The sequence below is a fragment of the Nothobranchius furzeri genome, chromosome 1 (assembly GCF_043380555.1).
Source record: "Nothobranchius furzeri strain GRZ-AD chromosome 1, NfurGRZ-RIMD1, whole genome shotgun sequence".
Lineage (NCBI taxonomy): Eukaryota > Metazoa > Chordata > Actinopteri > Cyprinodontiformes > Nothobranchiidae > Nothobranchius > Nothobranchius furzeri.
In genome coordinates this window covers 92,995,752-93,017,204 of record NC_091741.1, presented here as the reverse complement: position 1 = coordinate 93,017,204, position 21,453 = coordinate 92,995,752, and the positions used below count along the sequence as shown (strand labels likewise).

The 21,453-nt window shown below is 40.9% G+C and overlaps 3 protein-coding genes across 8 annotated transcripts in view; all 3 read left to right on the top strand.

Moving 5' to 3' along the window:
- Positions 1-21,453, top strand: part of LOC107376386 (protocadherin gamma-C5) — a 344,488-nt gene that overhangs the window by 101,666 nt on the left and 221,369 nt on the right. The window lies entirely within an intron of this gene.
- Positions 493-7,507, top strand: LOC107396877 (protocadherin beta-16). The gene has a single exon (XM_054734126.2). The coding sequence runs from the start codon at positions 776-778 to the stop codon at positions 3,140-3,142; it is 2,367 nt and encodes a 788-aa protein (XP_054590101.2). The 5' UTR covers positions 493-775; the 3' UTR covers positions 3,143-7,507.
- Positions 7,735-13,992, top strand: LOC107396871 (protocadherin beta-15-like). The gene has a single exon (XM_070551758.1). The coding sequence runs from the start codon at positions 9,856-9,858 to the stop codon at positions 12,274-12,276; it is 2,421 nt and encodes an 806-aa protein (XP_070407859.1). The 5' UTR covers positions 7,735-9,855; the 3' UTR covers positions 12,277-13,992.

Sequence of the window (21,453 nt, the reverse complement as noted above, 5' to 3'; positions counted from 1 at the left end):
TAAAGAAAATTCTATAATTGGTTTTGATTAAGTTGGTAGATGTTATTATTCACCAAGATACTTAAATTCTGAAACTTGGCTTGTTTTTTAATCAGTAATTTTGATTTTTTTCGTCCTACATTTGAATCAATTATTAACATTTCTCTCTCTAATTAAATTATTTTTAGACAATATTTAATGTTGCATCATGCATTATTGTAACTGATACTTTCACCTTCATGTACGTTTTCAATTTTCAAATTTCTACCTTTAATTTTCACAAATATTTTATTCAGTCGATTCTTAAAGTATGATTTGGGTTTCCACAGGCTGTCTGAATTATTACTAGGTCTTACTGTTAATGAAAAGTCTAATCTCCTTCCTTTTTCTATTCAGAAATGTTGTTAAATAAAAGGCATAACATTCTGCCGGAAATTCAAAGACATTTACTGAACTCTTGATTTATGGTTATTTTATTTTGGTCACAATTTCCGAGCTGCTTCTCAGCGGAAATTATTTCATCCCATCTTTGTATTTCTGATGCAGTTATTTTTATTATTGTGCTGTGCCTTTTCTGCTCTCATGGCGTCGCCATCCGCCTTATAACGTGAAGATTTGTCTCCTCCACTCTTTGTTAAGACTGATTCAAGGGCATTTTTTTTCTCATTTCGAGTCAGCTCGTGCTTTGCGCTCTGTTTTCCTGGAAGCTGCGTTTATTTCCATTTTAACAGACAGGATTCCTAAATATCAAGTCGGGGTTGCATTTTCTTCACTAATCCACCTTCTCTCGTCCATCATGGAGCCTCGAATTACTTTCTTTGTTTTCTTTTTATTGGGGAATGTCGCAAATGGTGACGTGAGCTTTTCGTTTCAAGAGGAAATGAAGCGTGGATCTGTTATTGGAAACATAGCGAAGGATCTGAGTCTGGATTTGCGTAAACTATCATTTAGAAATGCTCGCGTGGATGCGACAGGAAACCGCAAACATTACTGTGATGTAAACGTGAGCACAGGAGATCTAATAGTGGCCGAGAGGATTGACCGAGAGGAGCTTTGTGGAGAAAAACAGTCGTGTGTGATCAAACGGGATCTTGTTCTGGAAAATCCTCTTGAACTGCATCCTTTTAATCTCCATATTAAGGATATTAATGACAATTCTCCGCTGTTTAATGAAGCGTCTTTTAAAATAGAAATTCGGGAGTCGGCGATTAAAGGAGCTCGGTTTGTGATCGAGGAGGCGCATGATGCTGACGTAGGACAGAATGCAGTTCAGGAGTACAGCCTCGAACGTAACGATCATTTTATTTTGGATTCTGATGGAAATAAGATAGAGCTTGTTCTATATAAGGAGCTTGATCGTGAAAAGCGGAAGGAAGTAAATTTATTGCTGACAGCTTTAGATGGAGGATCTCCTCAGAGATCAGGTACAGTAGTCATTCATGTCTCTGTGCTGGATGCTAATGATAACGCCCCAGTGTTCAGTCAGGAGGTTTATAAAGCCAGTCTGCCTGAAGACTCTCCTTTAGACACTCTAGTGGTCACAGTTAGTGCAGCTGATGCTGATGAGGGACTGAATGGAGATGTGACTTATGATTTTGGTCACGTGTCTGAGGATGTAAAGAAAGTTTTTCAAATTGACCATAAAAATGGTCAAATAAAACTTATTAGTGCAATCGATTTTGAAACTGTTACATCATATGATTTACGCATTAAAGCGAAGGATGGATTAGGATTGTCAACATACACAAAAGTTACCATAGATGTCATTGATGTCAATGATAACATCCCTGTAATCTACATCAAGTCTCTAACTAACCCAGTGCCAGAAAGTGTGCCACCAGGAACAGATGTAGGAATTATCAATGTGCAGGATGCAGATTCTGATAATAATCAACAGATCCGTTGCACTGTACATGGAAATGTTCCTTTTAAGTTGGTTCCTTCTATTAAAAACTATTATTCTCTGGTGACCACAGGACAGCTGGACCGTGAACTAGTGTCTGATTACAACATTACAATCAGTGCCACTGACGAGGGCTCTCCACCTCTGTCCTCCTCTAAAACTGTTCAGTTATCTGTAGCTGACATCAACGACAACCCACCTGTGTTTGAGGAGCAGTCCTACAGCGCTTATGTGAGTGAAAATAACAAACCTGGCTCCACTTTATGTTCCGTTAGTGCTCGAGACCCGGACTGGAGACAAAACGGTACCGTGATTTATTCTCTGTTACCTGCTGAGGTGAACGGCGCGTCGGTGTCCTCCTATCTATCAGTTAACGGAGACACGGGGGTGATCCACGCTGTCAGGTCGTTTGATTATGAACAGCTGAGGAGTTTTAAAGTCCACGTGATGGCCAGAGACAACGGTTCTCCTCCTCTCAGCAGCAACGTGACCGTGAGTGTGTTCGTATCAGATGTGAATGACAACTCTCCTCAGATACTGTACCCCGCCCCGGAGGGCAGCTCCTTCATGACCGAGCTGGTCCCCAAAGCTGCACACGGAGGCTCTCTGGTGTCCAAAGTGATAGCGGTGGACGCGGACTCTGGACAGAACGCCTGGCTGTCCTATCAGATAGTCAGATCCACTGATCCGGGACTTTTCACTATCGGTGTGCACAGCGGAGAGATCAGGACGCAGCGGGACATTTCTGAATCTGACAGCATGAAACAGAACCTGATTGTAGCAGTGAAAGATAACGGACAGCCCTCTCTGTCTGCCACCTGTGCCATGTATTTACTGATTTCTGATAACTTGGCTGAGGTGCCAGAGCTGAAAGATATTTCTTATGATGACAAGAACTCCAAACTGACCTCGTATCTGATCATTGCGCTGGTGTGTGTGTCCACCTTCTTCCTGACCTTCATCATCATCGTCCTGGGTGTGAGGTTTTGTCGCAGGAGAAAGCCCAGACTGTTGTTTGATGGAGCAGTGGCCATTCCTGGAGCTTATCTCCCTCCTAATTACGCAGACGTTGATGGAACAGGAACTTTACGCAGCTCCTACAACTATGACGCCTACCTGACAACAGGATCTAGAACCAGTGACTTTAAGTTTGTGTCATCTTACAATGACAACACGCTGCCTGCTGACCAGACTCTGAAGAAAAGTCCCTCTGAGTTTGCTGATGTGTTTGGAGACTCAGATTCTTCCCCTGAGGTATGAATCCCTTTTCATTAAATTGCATTTAACAGCAAGTCTTTAAGTTCCCTAAGGGGATGAATACCATCTTTCTCTGCAGTCAATGTCACTGAACAACAAATACAAATAAGTCCATAGAACAGTTTTAAGACAAAAGCACAAACATTATAATTAGAACACACATAATGCTGAATCATAATCAGAGTGCAAAAATTATTTCAATGAGATGAGCTTGGAGATTTAATTTAAAAAGAGAAACGGATGCAATAATTCTGAGCTCAAGTGGTAGTCTCTTTAATGTATTGCAGCTGAGCGGCTGAATGCTCTACTCCCCATGGTAGGAAGACATTCAGGAGGAATGGACAAGGCTGTGGAGGATGAAGGTTCAAGCATGTGTGTGGGAGTGTCAACATGAAGACAGTCAGAAACACTAGATGCAAGGTTGTCTACGGCCTAAAATGGTAATTAAAGAGGTTTTCAATTACCTGCAAATCTGGAGCAAACTGATGGGAAAAGTTCTTGAGATGATTGGGCAGCATTCAAGGCAAGAAATGACAAGATTGAATAGCAGTGATGTTGAGTGAGAGGGAGGGGTGAAGACAAAAATGTTGTGTACATGTAAATATGCAGACTGGGTGATGAAATTAATGAGACATTGAAAGTGTAACATGCTATCAAAGGCTGTCCAAGCTCTTAACATGTGTTGCAGATGGGATACAGAGGAGTTATCAAGAAAAGGCAAGAAGTTGTCTGGTTTTGTTGGTTTTCTTTAGCCAAGGAGGATACTCTTAGTTTACCGCTGTTTAATTTTAGCAAATTCAAGGAGAACTAGGATTCAGTTTCTGCAACACTTCCAGTCAGCGTTGTGTGTAGAGGGGGACGTGGGATTGCTAGTAAATAGATTTGTGATTCATCAGTATGTCAGTGAGAACTGATGTTATATGTACCAAGGGAAAGAAGATAAATTATGAAGAGGAGGGGACCCAGGACATAGCCCTGAACCTGACATGACACAACTGGACTGAGATGTGGGTCATTAATCACTTTCATTTATTATGGAAATAAACTGGTGTCATGTCTGCATTTGCTTTGAAATATAAAGTGGCCCTAACAAAGACCTTTAATGTACCTTTCTTACTTTGTAAATATATCACATTTTGAAAAACAATAGACTGAGTTTTATTTTTAGACATCCATCACAAACATGGACAAAACAATATCATTCCGATCATCAGTACTTGGATTTTTTTTCTCACAATACAAAATGCTCACATATGATTTTCTCTTGGCCTTACGTGTGTTTCGTCTTCGTCTTCCTCCGCTTATCCGGGTCCGGGTTGCGGGGGCAGCATCCCAACTAGGGAGCTCCAGACCGTCCTCTCCCCAGCCACCTCCACCAGTTCCTCCGGCAAGACCCCAAGGCGTTCCCGGACCAGATTGGAGATGTAACCTCTCCAACGTGTCCTGGGTTGACCCGGGGGCCTCCTGCCGGCAGGACATGCCCAAAACACCTCCCCGGGGAGGCGTCCAGGAGGCATCCTTACCAGATGCCCAAACCACCTCAAGTGACTCCTTTCGATCCGGAGGAGCAGCGGTTCTACTCCGAGTCCCTCCCGAATGTCCGAGCTCGTCACCCTATCTCTAAGGCTGAGCCCAGCCACCCTACGGAGGAAACTCATTTCGGCCGCTTGTATTCGCAATCTCGTTCTTTCGGTCATTACCCAAAGCTCATGACCATAGGTGAGGATTGGGACGTAGATCGACCGGTAAATTGAGAGCCTGGCTTTCTAGCTCAGCTCGCTCTTTTAGTCTTTTAGTTTATTTTTCTATATATCTTTGTTTATTTTTCTAGTTTATTTTGTTTTTATCCAAACTGATACGTTTTTAGTTTTGATAACATTGAAAAAACTTTCAGACACAAATACAAATTTTGTTTTAAAGCTCTCAAGGCAGTGCTTCTTCCTACTTAGCAGTACTTTTAACCAGATGATGTGGAGCTGACAGATTTTGGCCCCCGGGATGTGTCCAGATCCAGCTTTAACTAGAGTTGACCAGGTTATCTTGGTTCTGGCTTTGCAATTTTGGATCAATTTATTAATACATAATTGCATTCCCACCATCCAGGTTTTCAAAATATTGTATTTATTGGCTAGCCGTAATGAGCAGTAATGCAATCCTGGCAGCAGTTTTTTTAATGTGTTGTAATTATTTTAAGTTATGTTTATGCTATGTGTTTTTGCATGCTTTGTTTTTTTATGTTTGTATGTTTTTATAACTTTAAATGCTGTGTTCATTACTTTGTGTCAAGCTGCTGGGTGTTGAAAGGACTATAGAAATAAAAGAGATGATGATGATGATGATGATGATGATGATGAATAGTACTGGCTCTTTTAGGCCCTCCATGTTTTTGTCTGTTAAAGCTTGTCAGGGCTATGCCTTCCTGGTCAAGACTCAAAGCAGCTCTTTGCCAGTTGGACCACCTTTAGTAACTGGTACTGGTAAAAGTTGACCTAAACCGTTTTAGGTATCAAGAATTCTTTATTACATAATATGGATTACAGTTGTTGAAGAAAGGTTAAGGCTGCTTAAGCACGGACACATTCAGTGGCACACAATTGGTTACATGAAACTGTGAGTAGGTGAATTATTGAGTTGTTCCTCTTGAGATATATATATATATATATATATATATATATATATATATATATAAAACCATACATTTATATACATTTATACAGAGTGATGAATCAACTTAAAGCTGATGAAACTGTGCATACAAACACACACACTAATAACACGAGTATTAAATATACTGAATATTAAAAACATACAATCTCTGTATCAAAACCTTCTGAATTTTATAGAGCAGTGGTTAATTCTGGTCCTGGAGGGCTGATATCCATGCTTTACCCTGCTTCAACACACCTGATTTCAATCGGCAGGTGATAAACAGGCTTCTGCAGAGCTTGATGAGCTGCTGCACGTAAGTTGGAGCAAAGAAACCACTAAAATGAGAGCACAGCAAATCTCTAAACATCACTTCTTGGAATGAAGTAAATCTTGGACTTGTTTGGGAAGCCACATGCATCACAATAGGCATTCGTGGCTGTGATGGTTTTCCAGAGAAGGGTGTCTGATGGTCCAGGAAGCTTGAAGGTTTCTTCTCTCCTGCTGCCCTGAAGTGGTCAGGAAATAGCTTTTGGTGTGGCTGATCTGGTCCATCAACTCTGTATTTCAAAGAAAAAGATGCTTTATTAATCCCAGAGGGAAATTAGAGTTTCAGTAAACACAATTCAGAGATCAGACATACACGGGCAAGACACGACAAGAATTGGTGACTGTGGTCATTCGCAACCCTGAGTCGCACTACCTTAATAGAGATAAGAGGGTTACATGAGGATTGGTTCAGGTGGAGGGAAAAAAGGCACTTCAGAGCTACCCTCCACTGCAAAAAACACCTCAAACATATATGCAACAGACTTCAGACAACACAACATAAGTGTCCACTAGGTGGGGTGGTGGGTTGGGACTATCCCCATTTCAGTTCCTGCAGCTACAATAAGCAGCGCATGTCACCTCAGTGTGGATAGGGGGAGGAGCATTGAGGGTTGGAGGGTTGCAGTGACCCTGGAACGATTCAGCGGCCTTCCCGCAGTCCCGACCAGGCTAGAAAAGGAGACAGAGTTGAGTTGCCATAGCGACGGTACATTCCACATATCTTCTGAGGGGGGAGTTTTTGTTGGAGCCTTGCAGGCTGAAGGGCATCAGATTCCGATTAGAAATTGTTTTGGGGCCAGACAGAGATAATTTCCTTTCTGCCTTAAAGTTCCTTGGTCCTCAACCTCTCAAAATCCCAAAATGGGTTGTAAACTATCCCAATCCGTGCTAATTTGTCCACTCTATCCTTGATGGCATCCATCTTTTGTGCCAATGAATGAACCTCGGCCAAAGTTATACGATTCATCTCGACTATTATGTGAGTCTGTGAATTCACAGCGAGATGCAATCCATCTCTGAGCTCCGGGAGCAGGCCAATATTCCTCAACAGCTCATTAATTTTCCGGTAAGCCAGGTAGCTTCCAAGGCAATGAGCAGGAAACCTGACACCAACACCACGAATATCCACACGTTTAGAGTCCTCCACAGACAGCTGAGATAGACAATTCAAGTTCCATTGTTTCCAGGAGTCCATTATGTGTCCAACTGGGTCTGTCGCGGAGGGACATCCGGGAGCCCCTTCTCCCGTTCTCATCGTTGAAAACATTTTAACAGTCGCATTGAGTGACCAACTGACGAGATCCATTTTAGTGATTTCAGTTTCCAGTTTCCAGAAAAAAAATGCAGAAGCAGCCGTGCACCCAGCACACAGAGAAAGACAAAGGCCTTGAGGATAAGATATGGAGGAGAGGAGGAAAAAAGCATCTGCACCCTCCGAGAGCCGGAAGAATGCTGTCTGTTTAAAAGAGGAGATGAAAAATCAACATGAAATATTCTAATATAGCAGAGATTGTCACGCTGACAGGCAGGAGGTTTGAACCCAAGATGCAGAACACCAGATCACGCAGACAGGAGCGGAGGTAAAGAAATAAATTCTTTATTCTTTAAGGTGAGGCTTAATCCAGCAATTAAAAACACAAAAAACTGAAGTTTCAATTACAGGAGCAGGGACTCAGGCAAAACCACGGGAGGAAACAGAACAGCTCAGACACAAACAATGGACCAACAAACACTGAAGGACAAGACAGGGGTTTTAAACACAGAGGGAGGTGATCAGGGGAACAGGTGGCAGGTGTGCATAGTGAGAGCTGGAGGGAAGGCAGGTGAATACAATAATCTAATTGAGGGGAAAGAAACAAGCAAGATGACAGAAAACCTTAACCTATAACACAAGGATTAAACTAAACCTAAAGACTGAGGGCCAAAAATAAACAACTAATAACTAGACTGATGAGGAGGACTAAATTAAGATTGACTAGGAATGGGGAATGATTAGAAGGACACCTGAGGGAAGTCTACAGAGGGCTGGGGATAATAATGGGACACAAGAGGAAAACCTGGAGTGGGAACTGGAGGGGCTGGGGAACAAAGGGACACAGAACATGACAGAGATTAATAGTAAAGTTACTATTTCCCTCATTATACAACCACCTTAATGCTTCATTCTCATGATTTATCCAACTCTACACTTCTGATAGTGGCACATGAATGATGCAGCAGAAATAATTATGAAATCAGACACATTAACATTGTTACTGGCGTCAGTGGGAACTCCTCATTCTCTGCTGGCTCTCTTCAGAAACAATAACAAATGTGTCAGACCTAAGGGTGTTAGAGTATTTTAAAACATATTTTAACAAACTGCTCCTCCTTTACTCAAGAGGGACGCTGTCTGCTGTCTTTCCCTTCATCTGCTCTGACACAAACCAAATTGCCTTCTTCATTGTAAACAGTCATGGCAAAGTAGCTGAATAAAAACTGACTCAGCATTTTACAAGTGGAAGATTACGTCACATGACTTGTACACGTGCACAAAAAGTTAGCTAACGTTAGCTAAAGCTAAATGCCTGCTAACCACCAGTACAGTCACAGAGGAACAAGCGACATGTAAAAACACAATCTCCCTCTGATGTTACTGCTCACCCTGGTTAAATGTGGGTGTTGGCTGGCAGACAGACAGGTACGCAGCTGAGGATGAGGATGAGATGTGTTCAGAGCGGAGGAGACCAGATAGCGCCTGGATAAAACGAAGCGCTTTGTTTTGTCACCCAGAGTCTGAACAATAAAGTAACGACACCCATCTTTCAGTGATTTCACAGAATATAAACACAATTCTACGCCTAGTGAGCTGGAGGCGCAGTGGAGGGAATCTGCGTCTTCCTACGCTCCTGACTCAGGGCCACATTCTGTCGGGGATACTCACATCGCACATCGGAACGACACCTGTTGACGCCAACCTAAGTGACTTATAAAATATTAAAATAAAATTAGGCTCTGAGACCATTTTTCCACTCCTAATTTTTATCCGAGAATAAAACATAAAATACGGAAAACAGGACTTTTTTAGTCTTTTTAAAAATCTCTTATGAAACAAAAATAATTAGACAAATCCGTTTTTCATTTCTTGATTTAAAACACAGAACGAGTGACACATTAATAGTTTAATTAATTTAAATAGGTGAATGAGAGGCAATCTGTATTTATTTTTGTATTTGTTTTTCTGTGGTCTATTGCACAACATAACCTAATCAATAGTGTATTTGTGTCACAAATATCTATACATTAATGGGGAAAGGAAACATAGATAACTTCGTAGAAATGTGATTGCATGCGAAATTCACGCAGCAATTTTATTAACTAACACAATTTTTAAAACTGGATTCGCGGGAAAATGTTCTTGATTTGGACATATAAACACACCCCAGACCATGATGAAAAGAATTCATGTTTCAGCTAACTTAAATTGGAACTCCATCTCTATCAGAACAAAATGGAAATGTTCCCCAAACGTTTTTACTTTTTATTTTATGTCTACGGTTGTTGTGATTGTTGAACACAGCTCAAGGTGTCGCTATCTACCAGTCTAAAAAATGTTTTGTATCCACTTCTTTGTTGATGCGCCCATCGGTTATTCTAGAGAAAAGCAAATGCGATGAAGCGACCTCCCGTCGTGTTGTGTGTGTTATTCTCGTGCTTTTAAGTGGCTCTAACTCATATCACGTATTCATTAGAATTTCAACATGGATGCTAAAAAGAATGCGTTATTCTTCTGGAGCTGCTTTTCCGCCGTTCTGTTTCAAAACGCGCACGGAGACGTGAGCTATTCTTTCCCGGAGGAGATGAAACGAGGATCAGTCATTGGGAATGTCGCCAAGGATCTCGGGCTGCAGACGGGAGCGCTCACTAACAGGAGACCCCGCATTGACACCGACGGGCCTGAAAAACGTTACTGCGATGTAAACCTGAATAACGGAGAGCTGATTGTGGCCGACAGGATTGACCGTGAGGGCCTTTGTGGTGAGAAGGCTTCGTGCATCCTGAAACAGGAGCTCGTGCTGGAAAACCCTCTAGAGCTCCATCGGGTCAGCCTTCATATTCAGGATATTAATGATAACGCGCCACAGTTTAAGGAGAAAATGGTCAGTTTAGAAATTCGGGAATCTGCAGACAGAGGAGCTCGTTTTGTGCTGGAGGAGGCGCATGATGCAGATGTAGGACAGAATGCAGTTCAGCAGTACAGCCTTGAAAGGAACGATCATTTTATTTTAGCTGTTGATAGAAATAAAATAGAGCTTGTTCTGGATAAGGAGCTTGATCGTGAAAAGTACAAGGAAATAAATGTGCTGCTGACAGCTTTAGATGGAGGATCTCCTCAGAGATCAGGTACAGTAGTCATTCATGTCTCTGTGCTGGATGCTAATGATAACGCCCCAGTGTTCAGTCAGGAGGTTTATAAAGCCAGTCTGCCTGAAGACTCTCCTTTAGACACTCTAGTGGTCACAGTTAGTGCAGCTGATGCTGATGAGGGACTGAATGGAGATGTGACTTATGATTTTGGTCATGTGTCTGATGAGTTCGTGAAATTGTTTAGTATCAACAGTAAAACTGGTGAAATACGCACCATTGGTTCTGTTGATTATGAAAGTACTTCCTCATATGAAATACGCGTTAAAGCAAAGGATGGTCTTGGGCTTTCATCTTATGCTAAAGTCATCATTTCTGTTACTGATGTGAACGACAACGCCCCTGTCATTAATGTGAAGTCACTGACCACTCCCATACCAGAAGACACCTCACCTGGTACAGAGGTGGGCATCATCAACGTGCAGGACAGAGACTCTGAGAAGAACCGACAGGTCCACTGCTCCATCCAGCAGAAGTTTCCTTTTAAGTTGGTTCCTTCTATCAAAAACTATTATTCTCTGGTGACCACAGGACAGCTGGACCGTGAACTAGTGTCTGATTACAACATTACAATCAGTGCCACTGACGAGGGCTCTCCACCTCTGTCCTCCTCTAAAACTGTTCAGTTATCTGTAGCTGACATCAACGACAACCCACCTGTGTTTGAGGAGCAGTCCTACAGCGCTTATGTGAGTGAAAATAACAAACCTGGCTCCACTTTATGTTCCGTTAGTGCTCGAGACCCGGACTGGAGACAAAACGGTACCGTGATTTATTCTCTGTTACCTGCTGAGGTGAACGGCGCGTCGGTGTCCTCCTATCTATCAGTTAACGGAGACACGGGGGTGATCCACGCTGTCAGGTCGTTTGATTATGAACAGCTGAGGAGTTTTAAAGTCCACGTGATGGCCAGAGACAACGGTTCTCCTCCTCTCAGCAGCAACGTGACCGTGAGTGTGTTCGTATCAGATGTGAATGACAACTCTCCTCAGATACTGTACCCCGCCCCGGAGGGCAGCTCCTTCATGACCGAGCTGGTCCCCAAAGCTGCACACGGAGGCTCTCTGGTGTCCAAAGTGATAGCGGTGGACGCGGACTCTGGACAGAACGCCTGGCTGTCCTATCAGATAGTCAGATCCACTGATCCGGGACTTTTCACTATCGGTGTGCACAGCGGAGAGATCAGGACGCAGCGGGACATTTCTGAATCTGACAGCATGAAACAGAACCTGATTGTAGCAGTGAAAGATAACGGACAGCCCTCTCTGTCTGCCACCTGTGCCATGTATTTACTGATTTCTGATAACTTGGCTGAGGTGCCAGAGCTGAAAGATATTTCTTATGATGACAAGAACTCCAAACTGACCTCGTATCTGATCATTGCGCTGGTGTGTGTGTCCACCTTCTTCCTGACCTTCATCATCATCATCCTGGGTGTGAGGTTTTGTCGCAGGAGAAAGCCCAGACTGTTGTTTGATGGAGCAGTGGCCATTCCTGGAGCTTATCTCCCTCCTAATTACGCAGATTTTGATGGAACAGGAACTTTACGCAGCTCCTACAACTATGACGCCTACCTGACAACAGGATCTAGAACCAGTGACTTTAAGTTTGTGTCATCTTACAATGACAACACGCTGCCTGCTGACCAGACTCTGAAGAAAAGTCCCTCTGAGTTTGCTGATGTGTTTGGAGACTCTGATTCTTCCCCAGAGGTACGAGTCCTTTTTTATTCAATAGCGTTTAACAGCAAATCATGAAGTACCTTATAGAGTATATATACCATATTTCTCTGTAGTCTTTGCCACTGAACAAAAATGACAAAGAAAGTCCATGAAACAGCTTAAAGACAAAATCAAAAACATGATTATAATAGGAACAAACATAATGCTGAAATGTAATCAGACGGCAAAAACTATTTTATTGAAATGAGCTTAGAATTGTTATTTAAAAGGGGGAGCATCTGCGATAAATCTGAGCTCAGGTTTTTTTCATCGTGGTCTTCTGTATTGTTAAAGCTAGAATGCTAGGTACCGTAGCTTTTACGGGTTTAATGGCTAGTGCCCCTGTTTTTGTCTCGGCAATCCGGAAAAACAGCTTCAGAACCTGAGAGGATTTGGAAATTTAAACCGTAAAACAGATTTGCCTCACCCAGAATGTGTCATCGGACGAGATTAGAACACGAGGGTGATCAGGTCTCGGCGACAGGATTAGCTATGGCGAAGGTCGGCAGTTTAGAGCTTTCTCTATTACCAGTTGCACCAAACAAACACACATAAGAGACAAATGAGTACAAAAAAACACATTCACTCCCTTTTGAAGGTAAAACAGTCTTGCTAGCACAAACTTTGCAGACTTGCTTATGTGAGAGATGAGTCATCCCTTTGAAAAGATATGGATTAGGAGACAGGAGGCCCCGACTGTTTCAGCAAAACAAAACACAGCAAAAGAGATTTTAACTGTAAATATGTGAACTAACAGAAGTGTCATGATTTGAAAAGACTGGACTTGCTTGCCATTAAATATGTAGCTTAAAGGACTGGCTATTTAAATATTAAATTATAAACAAGGTGTGATTTTCCATCTAAATAGGAAACATCAAACTGGTTGGTCTTTGAATATTCAATTTAGTATTCCTTTAGGTTCTTTGACGATTCGGGGAACATACACTCTTCATATTAATTCAGACAGAGTCAAGAATATAGTTTATAAAAATTATTTTAATTATATTTTCCTAATTTGTTGTACGTGACAAAGTATGAATGAAATGAAAGTTATCTAGATAACAGATGATGGATGGAATGATGAAATGTGATCTACTGTAGATGTTTGACCAAAGCCTTCCTTAAGTATCTGAGAGAGATTGGGGAGTCTGGGTGGTAAAATCAGTTTGGCTGTATGGTTTCATAAGCTAGAAATGTGTTTATAAAACCATCTGATGCAATTTGTGCCGGTCTACACACCCTTGTGTGAAGATCCCCAAGTGATCCAGGGGGTCAAGAGGTCGAGATGGACAATGCCGATGGCGAGGGCCTCTTGTAGCTGAGCTCGTAGCCAGCTCAGAATTTGACCCTTCTAGTCTGAGTTATCTTCAGGTGACAGCAGGAAGCTGCAGTGTTTGCATCTAAGGCTGTTCAGTGGCTCTTAAAAGAGCCGTTGTGTCTGAAAACACTCGCAAGTGTTGCAGAGAGGCTTTAACCTTGAGGTCAAAAGACAGGATGTTCTTAAAATGCTTGTTCACCCGATTGGCCTTATTGAGTGAACATCAAATACTGAATAGATGAGGAAGTGTTCTCACTTTTATTAACTTTTGTTTATAAACTTAGACAAATCAGAACTGGACACATTTGAAAGGCATTACCAAAATACCTCAGAAATCACACCTTCACTCAGATATTCAGAGGTTAACTCTTAGTGTGAAGTGCAAATTTTATAACAAATATGAGAAGTGAATGTTAACCTTAATACTAGTCTTATGATGTATGAGTATACTGATAGATTAACTTCTTAAATCAACAAATACTGATCTGGTGTGGTTTAAGATCTGAAATGAATCATTAAAAGAAAAATATTCACATTAAAAAAATAATTGATTCACTCTAAAAAATAAAGCATTGGTTCAACAAAAAAACATATGTTAACGTTTTCCACTAGAATTTTTAAGTTAAACCAACTTCTGGCAGAATTACATTAAATCAGCGCAATATTTTTGAGTGTGGTGAAGTAGCCTTTTCGTGACTACAAAGCACATTCCTAAATTACATGAACTTAATAATTGTCAACAAGAACTCAAGAATTTAAGTTGGTACAACATAATATTGATGTATGTTGACGTAACTTTTTGGCTACATTAAAACATATTCCTAAGTTACATGAACTTAATAATTGTCAACAATTACGCAAGAATTTAAGTTGATCCAACATAATATTCATTTATGTTGAAGTAACTTTTTGGCCACATTTAAACACATTCCTAAGTTACATGAACTTAATAATTGTCAACAAGAACGCAAGAATTTAAGTTGGTCCAATATAATATTTCAGTTATACAGTAGTGTAGTAGCTTTTTGGTCACAAAAAATAAACTTCAAATATTAACTCAATTATGTATGATCCCTGCAGGAGATTCTATAAGGGCATTTTTCTGTTTCTCAGGAGGCTAAGTTGCTCCAAAATAGAACCATGATGATTTGGTCGTCTCTTATAACCATGACTACCTTGTGGGAGGGTTCATCCAAGGTGGTGCCTGCCCACAAAGAAGTCAAGGTTCTAAGACATAAGAAAGTTGTTGATCAGACTTTTTACCAAATGAAATTCAGCCTCAACATGTGCTTTGACTGCTCTTGTGTCATGACCTTCAGAAAAATAATAGGATGTTGTGTGTATTTTTGTTTGAAGGTGGCTGAGTAAAATCAGCTCTCAGCAAGGAGATGCCAAATACCTTCTGAATGGTTGCTAGGAGTATTCAGGGTAGGGGTGTCACTCCAGTCCTCAAAGGGCCGTAATCCCACGTTTTAGCGTTTCCCGGTTTCAACACACCTGATTTCAGTCAGCAGTTCATTAACAGGTTTCTGCAGAGTTTGATGATCTGCTGCACAGGTGAATTATCTGTGTTGGAACAGGGAAAACACTAAAAGATGCAGGACACCGGCCCCCATGGACCAGAATTTGACACCCCTTATGTAGAGGCATGAGGGAGATGTCCTAACCTGGCATCTGGACATCAGCTAAGGAACTCAGACCTGGTGCTCAGAAATAATAGAAATTCAGACAGAATTATTCAAATGAGTTAGACCCATTTAATAACAATAACAGCACAATTCTTTAACATGTAAAGTGCAAGATTTGAGGGCTTAATTTTCTTAAGACACAAAACGCCCACTGAAACTTATGAGGAACAGTGTATTAAAGTGTAATAAAACCCAATACATGAATCATAATTTTTGACTTGAATAAGGGACAGTGAATCAAAACAAAATATCAAAGAGTTCAATACATTTAAATTCACTAATTTAAACATAAAATGAGCAAAGTTTCTCTCATTCAACTTTGTCAGTACTTTAGCAAAGTCATATTCATTCTCATTTATATTTGACTTTTCAACTACCAGATTAATGCCAGCTAAAGAGGGCATTATATATAAACTTCAAAACACACCACTATCCTCAGAACAAAGAGGTAATGGGAGGAATTAACCACAGCTCAAATTCCTTAAAAATGTGCAAACAGCAGCATTTAAGACACAAAAAATTAACTCAGAAGCTTATGAAGAACAGTGCTTTAAAATTTAGTAAAAGCCAATGACTGAAGTAGTGCTGCAAATGCAGAAATAAGAAAAGGTTTTGTGTCTACTTTGAAACTCCCTCATGAACAGTTCATTAAGTCTGCTCTAGAAAATACCCAACTTGAGATTCGTTACTTTAGAGCTGGCTTTTTGTCCATCAAGCTCAAGGCATAGCTTTTGAAATACCTCAAAGGTAAATTTCAGCTGCTTTGGGTAGGTAAGGTTCAGAGTGTAGATAACTCCCATCAGCAAAACACAGGATCTGGCAGCATCAATCCCCTCCAGGATCTTGGATTCCTCAACGATGATCGTTTCAGGCCCATCACCAATGATAGCAATCTTCATGACTTGCATTGCAAGGTCTGCGTTGAGCTCCTCCACATCCTTGTAAGAGAAATTAAAAGAAGTTAGGATGTATAAAATACGTAGCTCAAGCTCTTCAGGATGACGTGAATCAAGTAATGAACTACGACTTCAGGTATGAAAATAAGCTAAAACAGGTTGTCTTTTGTGTTTATCTTTCAGTGATTTTTCTTTGTCATTCTGCAACCCATACAAGCAAAATCAAAGCAGTTTCAATTTTTTTTAATCTCTATAACGTTTGAAAATTTTTCTATTGCCATATTCCCCAGAGTTGGAAAAGTGAGAAAACATTCTTTTGTAACCAGCGCAGTAATTCTACTGATCTGACAGCAGTCCATTTGCTTGAGCATAACATAAATGTTAGAAGTGAATAGCAGGTACTAGCATTGTGTGCAAAAGTGATTAAAATTACTCAATAATGAAACAAACTATTCCTGGGGGTAACATGTCTTTTAGCTTTATGCTAACTTTTTAGGTTCAAGCTAATGTTTATAGCTTTAAGATCATATTTTTAGCTTTATGCTAACTCTTTTAGCTTTAAGCTAATGTTTTCTACTTTATGCCAACATGGAAGTACTGCCGGTAGCACGCCCTCTCAAAGTTTCTTCAGGAACTTTTCCAGTTGGTATCATTATTGTGTCATTTTAATCACTTTTACACACAAAATTCTACTACCTGCTATTCACTTCCATTGTTTATGCTCAGTTAAAGCAGACATATAACTGCCAGATCAAGAAAATTACTGTGCTGGTAACAAAAGGTGTTTTTCTCACTTATCAAACTCTGGGGATTATGGCAATAGACAAATTTTCACTTAGGGGTGGAACATCCCTTCATTACTCAAACTTGAACAGAAAATCCAATGAACAAAAACACACAGAACCTACAGACACATATTTCAAACAAAACAAAAAATTGAAAAAGTAGTCAAGTACTTACGCTGTATTGTTTGAAAAGATCCTCCTCCTTCTCTCCAATATAGACTATGAGGCAGCGAATGGTAATCTCTCTGCGCTTTTCAACTGTGTTGTCCTGATTGATAGAAAAAAATAGATAACGTGTTAAAAAAAATCAGATGCAGGTAGGGCTGGGCAATATGGCAACAATTTCATATCCTGATGCGGCTGATTTTCTATGCTAAAAATTATATACATAACGATATAGCATTAAGTCGCCGTCTTCCTCCGCTTATCCGGGTCCGGGTCGCGGGGGCAGCATCCCAACTAGGGAGCTCCAGACCGTCCTCTCCCCGGCCACCTCCACCAGCTCCTCCAGCAGGACCCCAAGGCGTTCCCGGACCAGATTGGAGATGTAACCTCTCCAACGTGTCCTGGGTCGACCCGGGGGCCTCCTGCCGGCAGGACATGCCCGAAACACCTCCCCGGGAAGGCGTCCAGGAGGCATCCTGACCAGATACCCAAACCACCTCAACTGACTCCTTTCCATCCGGAGGAGCAGCGGTTCTACTCCGAGTCCCTCCTGAATGTCCGAGCTCCTCACCCTATCTCTAAGGCTGAGCCCGGCCACCCTACGGAGGAAACTCATTTCGGCCGCTTGTTTTCACTGTTGTTGAGTGAGTAGAGTGTTTCCTTGATATGTGTGATTTTAGGCTACCCCATGATTTAAATGAACAAAAACAATCTAGGTAAGGGCATGGCAGAGGCTGCACACCAGGGATATGACGTAACCTATAATGTTTCAACTACTCGTCTTTAGTGGAGGTCGCAAATTTACAGATTTTGCAAGGCCAATCCATACTTGATGTTTCTGTCTTACTCCATGTTTGTTCACGCTTACTTCAGAAGGCTGATGACGTTTTAACTTGAACCCCTTGGCACGTGACACCAGGATACCAGGAGAAGATGAAGGTTTGAGTTTTTGTCCTTGCGAGGCACACAGCAAAGTAACTGAATATTTAGGTGAGATTCCCACGTTCTTTAGAAGGCTGACCACGTCTTAACTGGAACCCCTAGATCCACAACACCAGGACACTGTAGAACACCAGAAAGTCACACCTGCACAAAAACACACAAGTTGGTATTGTCAATTTCACTTGTGAGTCTTCAATACAGTGAATAAGTTTCACCTGCGTCTTTGTCAATAATTGTTGATGGACTCGGAGAGCTTCTCACCTCAGGGGACAGAGGACGGGATGTCTAGCTTGTCCTGAGAGGCTGACCTATCTCAACTTGAACTCTTGGTCTATGACACCAGGATACCAGTGTTTTGTCCTTTCAAAGTCACTGAAGACCTGAGTAGGAAAATAAATGAAGTTAAATGATTTTAAACTTGAAAAGCCTGGTGGCCCATCAGTAGCCAATATGTGTTTTTATGATATTTAACTTACTGTTATGAGGCATTTGTTTACACTTTTGAAACAACTTTTCCAATTAGTATCTTTTGCACCATTTTTAAATAGTAATATATAACTCTGTTAGATACATTTAACATTAGTCTTTTACTATATTTTGCTTTTACAGCATTTGAATGAACTTTTACAACCAGGTGGTGTGTGTGTGTGTGTGTGTGTGTGTGTGTGTGTGTGTGTGTGTGTGTGTGTGTGTGTGTGTGTGTGTGTGTGTGTGTGTGTGTGTGTGTGCGTGCGATGCTAGTAACATTTCTGATTCATAAAATTATAAAGTTGGGGACCTTTTCGGGGACAGTGTGAGCTGGGACCAGTCATTCAAAACAGAATACCTGAATTTGTTGAGCGCTGGAAAGCCCAACAGCCATAGAAATCATATATGCATAGATGCAACATGTAGCTTTCCATAGACATCAAATACACGTAGAGGTGACCTTGGACTGGGCCTGTCTGTTGGAGCTGGTGTACCCGCAGACCGCTATATTGGATGGGTCTCCATTTTCCCCCAGTGCATTTATTTCTACCAGGAATGTGTTCACTAAACTAAAAGCCTTTATCATGTTTTTTTTAAATAAAATCAAACGTAAGATTCAGCCATTTTCTGACAGTAAATACGGAAAAACTTTTTCATACACAAGCTAGAAAAGTCAATACTCCCACATGATCTGTTTTCAACAGTACGCTGGTTGTTGGAAGAGTGCTGGACCCATCCAATATGATAGCAAAGCATGTAGCTCTCCAACAACAACTGTTGTCTCTATGAATATATGCTCTCTATGGTTGCAGCGTCACTGCCATATTGGTTGGGTTTATCATTCTCCAAAACCCAATTGGAGTCAATGCTGAGTCAGAATCCATGGTCCTTTTTATGCAGCCAACTGTTGCAAAAACTGGCATATTGCTAAAAACAGTGGGGTTGTTGACTTTTTTTTGCCTTTCTGTGTTTGGAAAAATGTTTTAACAGTTTCATTATTTACCATCAAAATTTGACTCTGGTAGCCCTGTCATGCCACTCCTTATATCTCATTTTGTTAAAAAGAACGACAACGTGTTTTAACTGGAGGAACACATTCCTTCGTAGAAAAAACCTGCACTAGGGGCGAATGGAGACCCATCCAAAATGGTGGTCCGCTACCACGCAGCTCAATTTTTTTCTTCAAACTTTATTGAGACATATCAATGGCACAAACAATCCGTGTCGCCTCTCCGTATTTCTCTTCAAAACACCGAAAGTCACCAAAAATCACCCTTACCCTACCATAATAATAATAATTACCCTACCATTGTGCGGCAATGTCCACTTAAGTCTGGCATCTTTCATGGCTCGGTACTGGGTTGAACTCCCGCCCTTAACATTAACAAGATGGTGGCGCTGTTGACGTAAATGTAGAAGCGAAAAGCGGCATCTAGCTTTAGCATTTCTTAATGGTTATTAACATAAAATGCTTCTCTTTACAAAAAATAATTCCACATTTAGATAATAAAACGTTTCAATCGCTGCTTAACTAACAACAAACACATCAGTGATAGCTACTTACCTTGGCTAGCATCAACATTATAGCTCACATCCTACAGAACCCAGCGTTAGCATAGCAGTTAGTGCCGTGGCTAACAATATCTGTGATCTTTTAAACATTAGACAATTACAATGGTCTATATCAGAGTAACGTTAGTATTAGATGTTTCAAAAAGAGCCCAACAATTTCTACTATCGCAGAATTTGCGTCTCCGTGTATGTTACAGCCGAACTGCTATGCACACAGATGTGGGTGAAAGCTAACTGGAGCGTCTCGCTTGCTACCGGGAGAGATAATGTTACGTCCTTGTTTTAAACTAGGCTATATCACTAACAAAATCCAGGGTGACTGTAAAATATGTGTAATTCCGCATAAATGTACTTACCGTTCTCCACCAACACAGTGCTTCATATCCTGAACATGTGCTGTTGAAAATGTCCGCCTGAGAAAAAGTGAGGAACTGTGGGAGGTTTACACGTCATCAAGTTTTATTTTACATCGACACAACTTAAAATTATATTGTGTTTTGATTAACTGATCATTTTAAATTCAGACTAATCATAATTATATATTGAGTAAAAAGGCTAAATTTGTGTGTTACCTGAACTCAATATAATACAATTTCTAATTAAGAAGTCTAACAGTGTTTATGAACTTGATTTTTCATTTCACAACAACATATATATTTAAGCAATGACTAAAGGTCCCATTAATTACTTTTTAGGGTGTTGATGAACACATCATTCAAACACTGGGATTTAAGAAGAGATGATTATATGACACTTATGCAATTATCAGGTTTTAAAAAGTCATTTATGAATCAAGGAAAATTAACTTTATTCAGAGTGAAGAGGTCTTGTCTTCTTGAGCAAAGACTTTAAGGTCTCCTTGTTCGGTAGCAAGGTCTTGTGCAGTGCTTTCCTGTTTGGAGGCCAGGCAGATGGAGTGTTTGTGTCTGCAAATTAAAAAGTTAATTTCTGGTCATTGGTGATGTAAATACTGGCCTGTAGGTACACCACAAGTGGTAGTCTGTTTGCAGCAGAGCAGCTGCCTGCTGTACTCCCCATGGTAGAAAAACTTTCGGGACGGACAAGTGTGTGGAGGATGAAGATTTAGGTGTGTGTGAGGGGTGTTGACATGAAGAAGGTCAGAAACATGAGAGGCAAGGTTGTCTATGACCTAAAATGTCAATTAAAGAGGTTTATAATTACCTGCAAAACACGAACAAAGTGAACTGATGGGAAAAGTTCTTATGAAGATTGGGCAACAGATCAAGGCAAGAAATGACAAGATTGAATAGCAGTGATGTGGGGTGAGAGGGAGGGGTGAAGACATAAAGTTATGTACATGGAAATATGCAGACTGGGTGATGATATTAATGAGATATTGAAAGCCTAAAGTAAAAGCT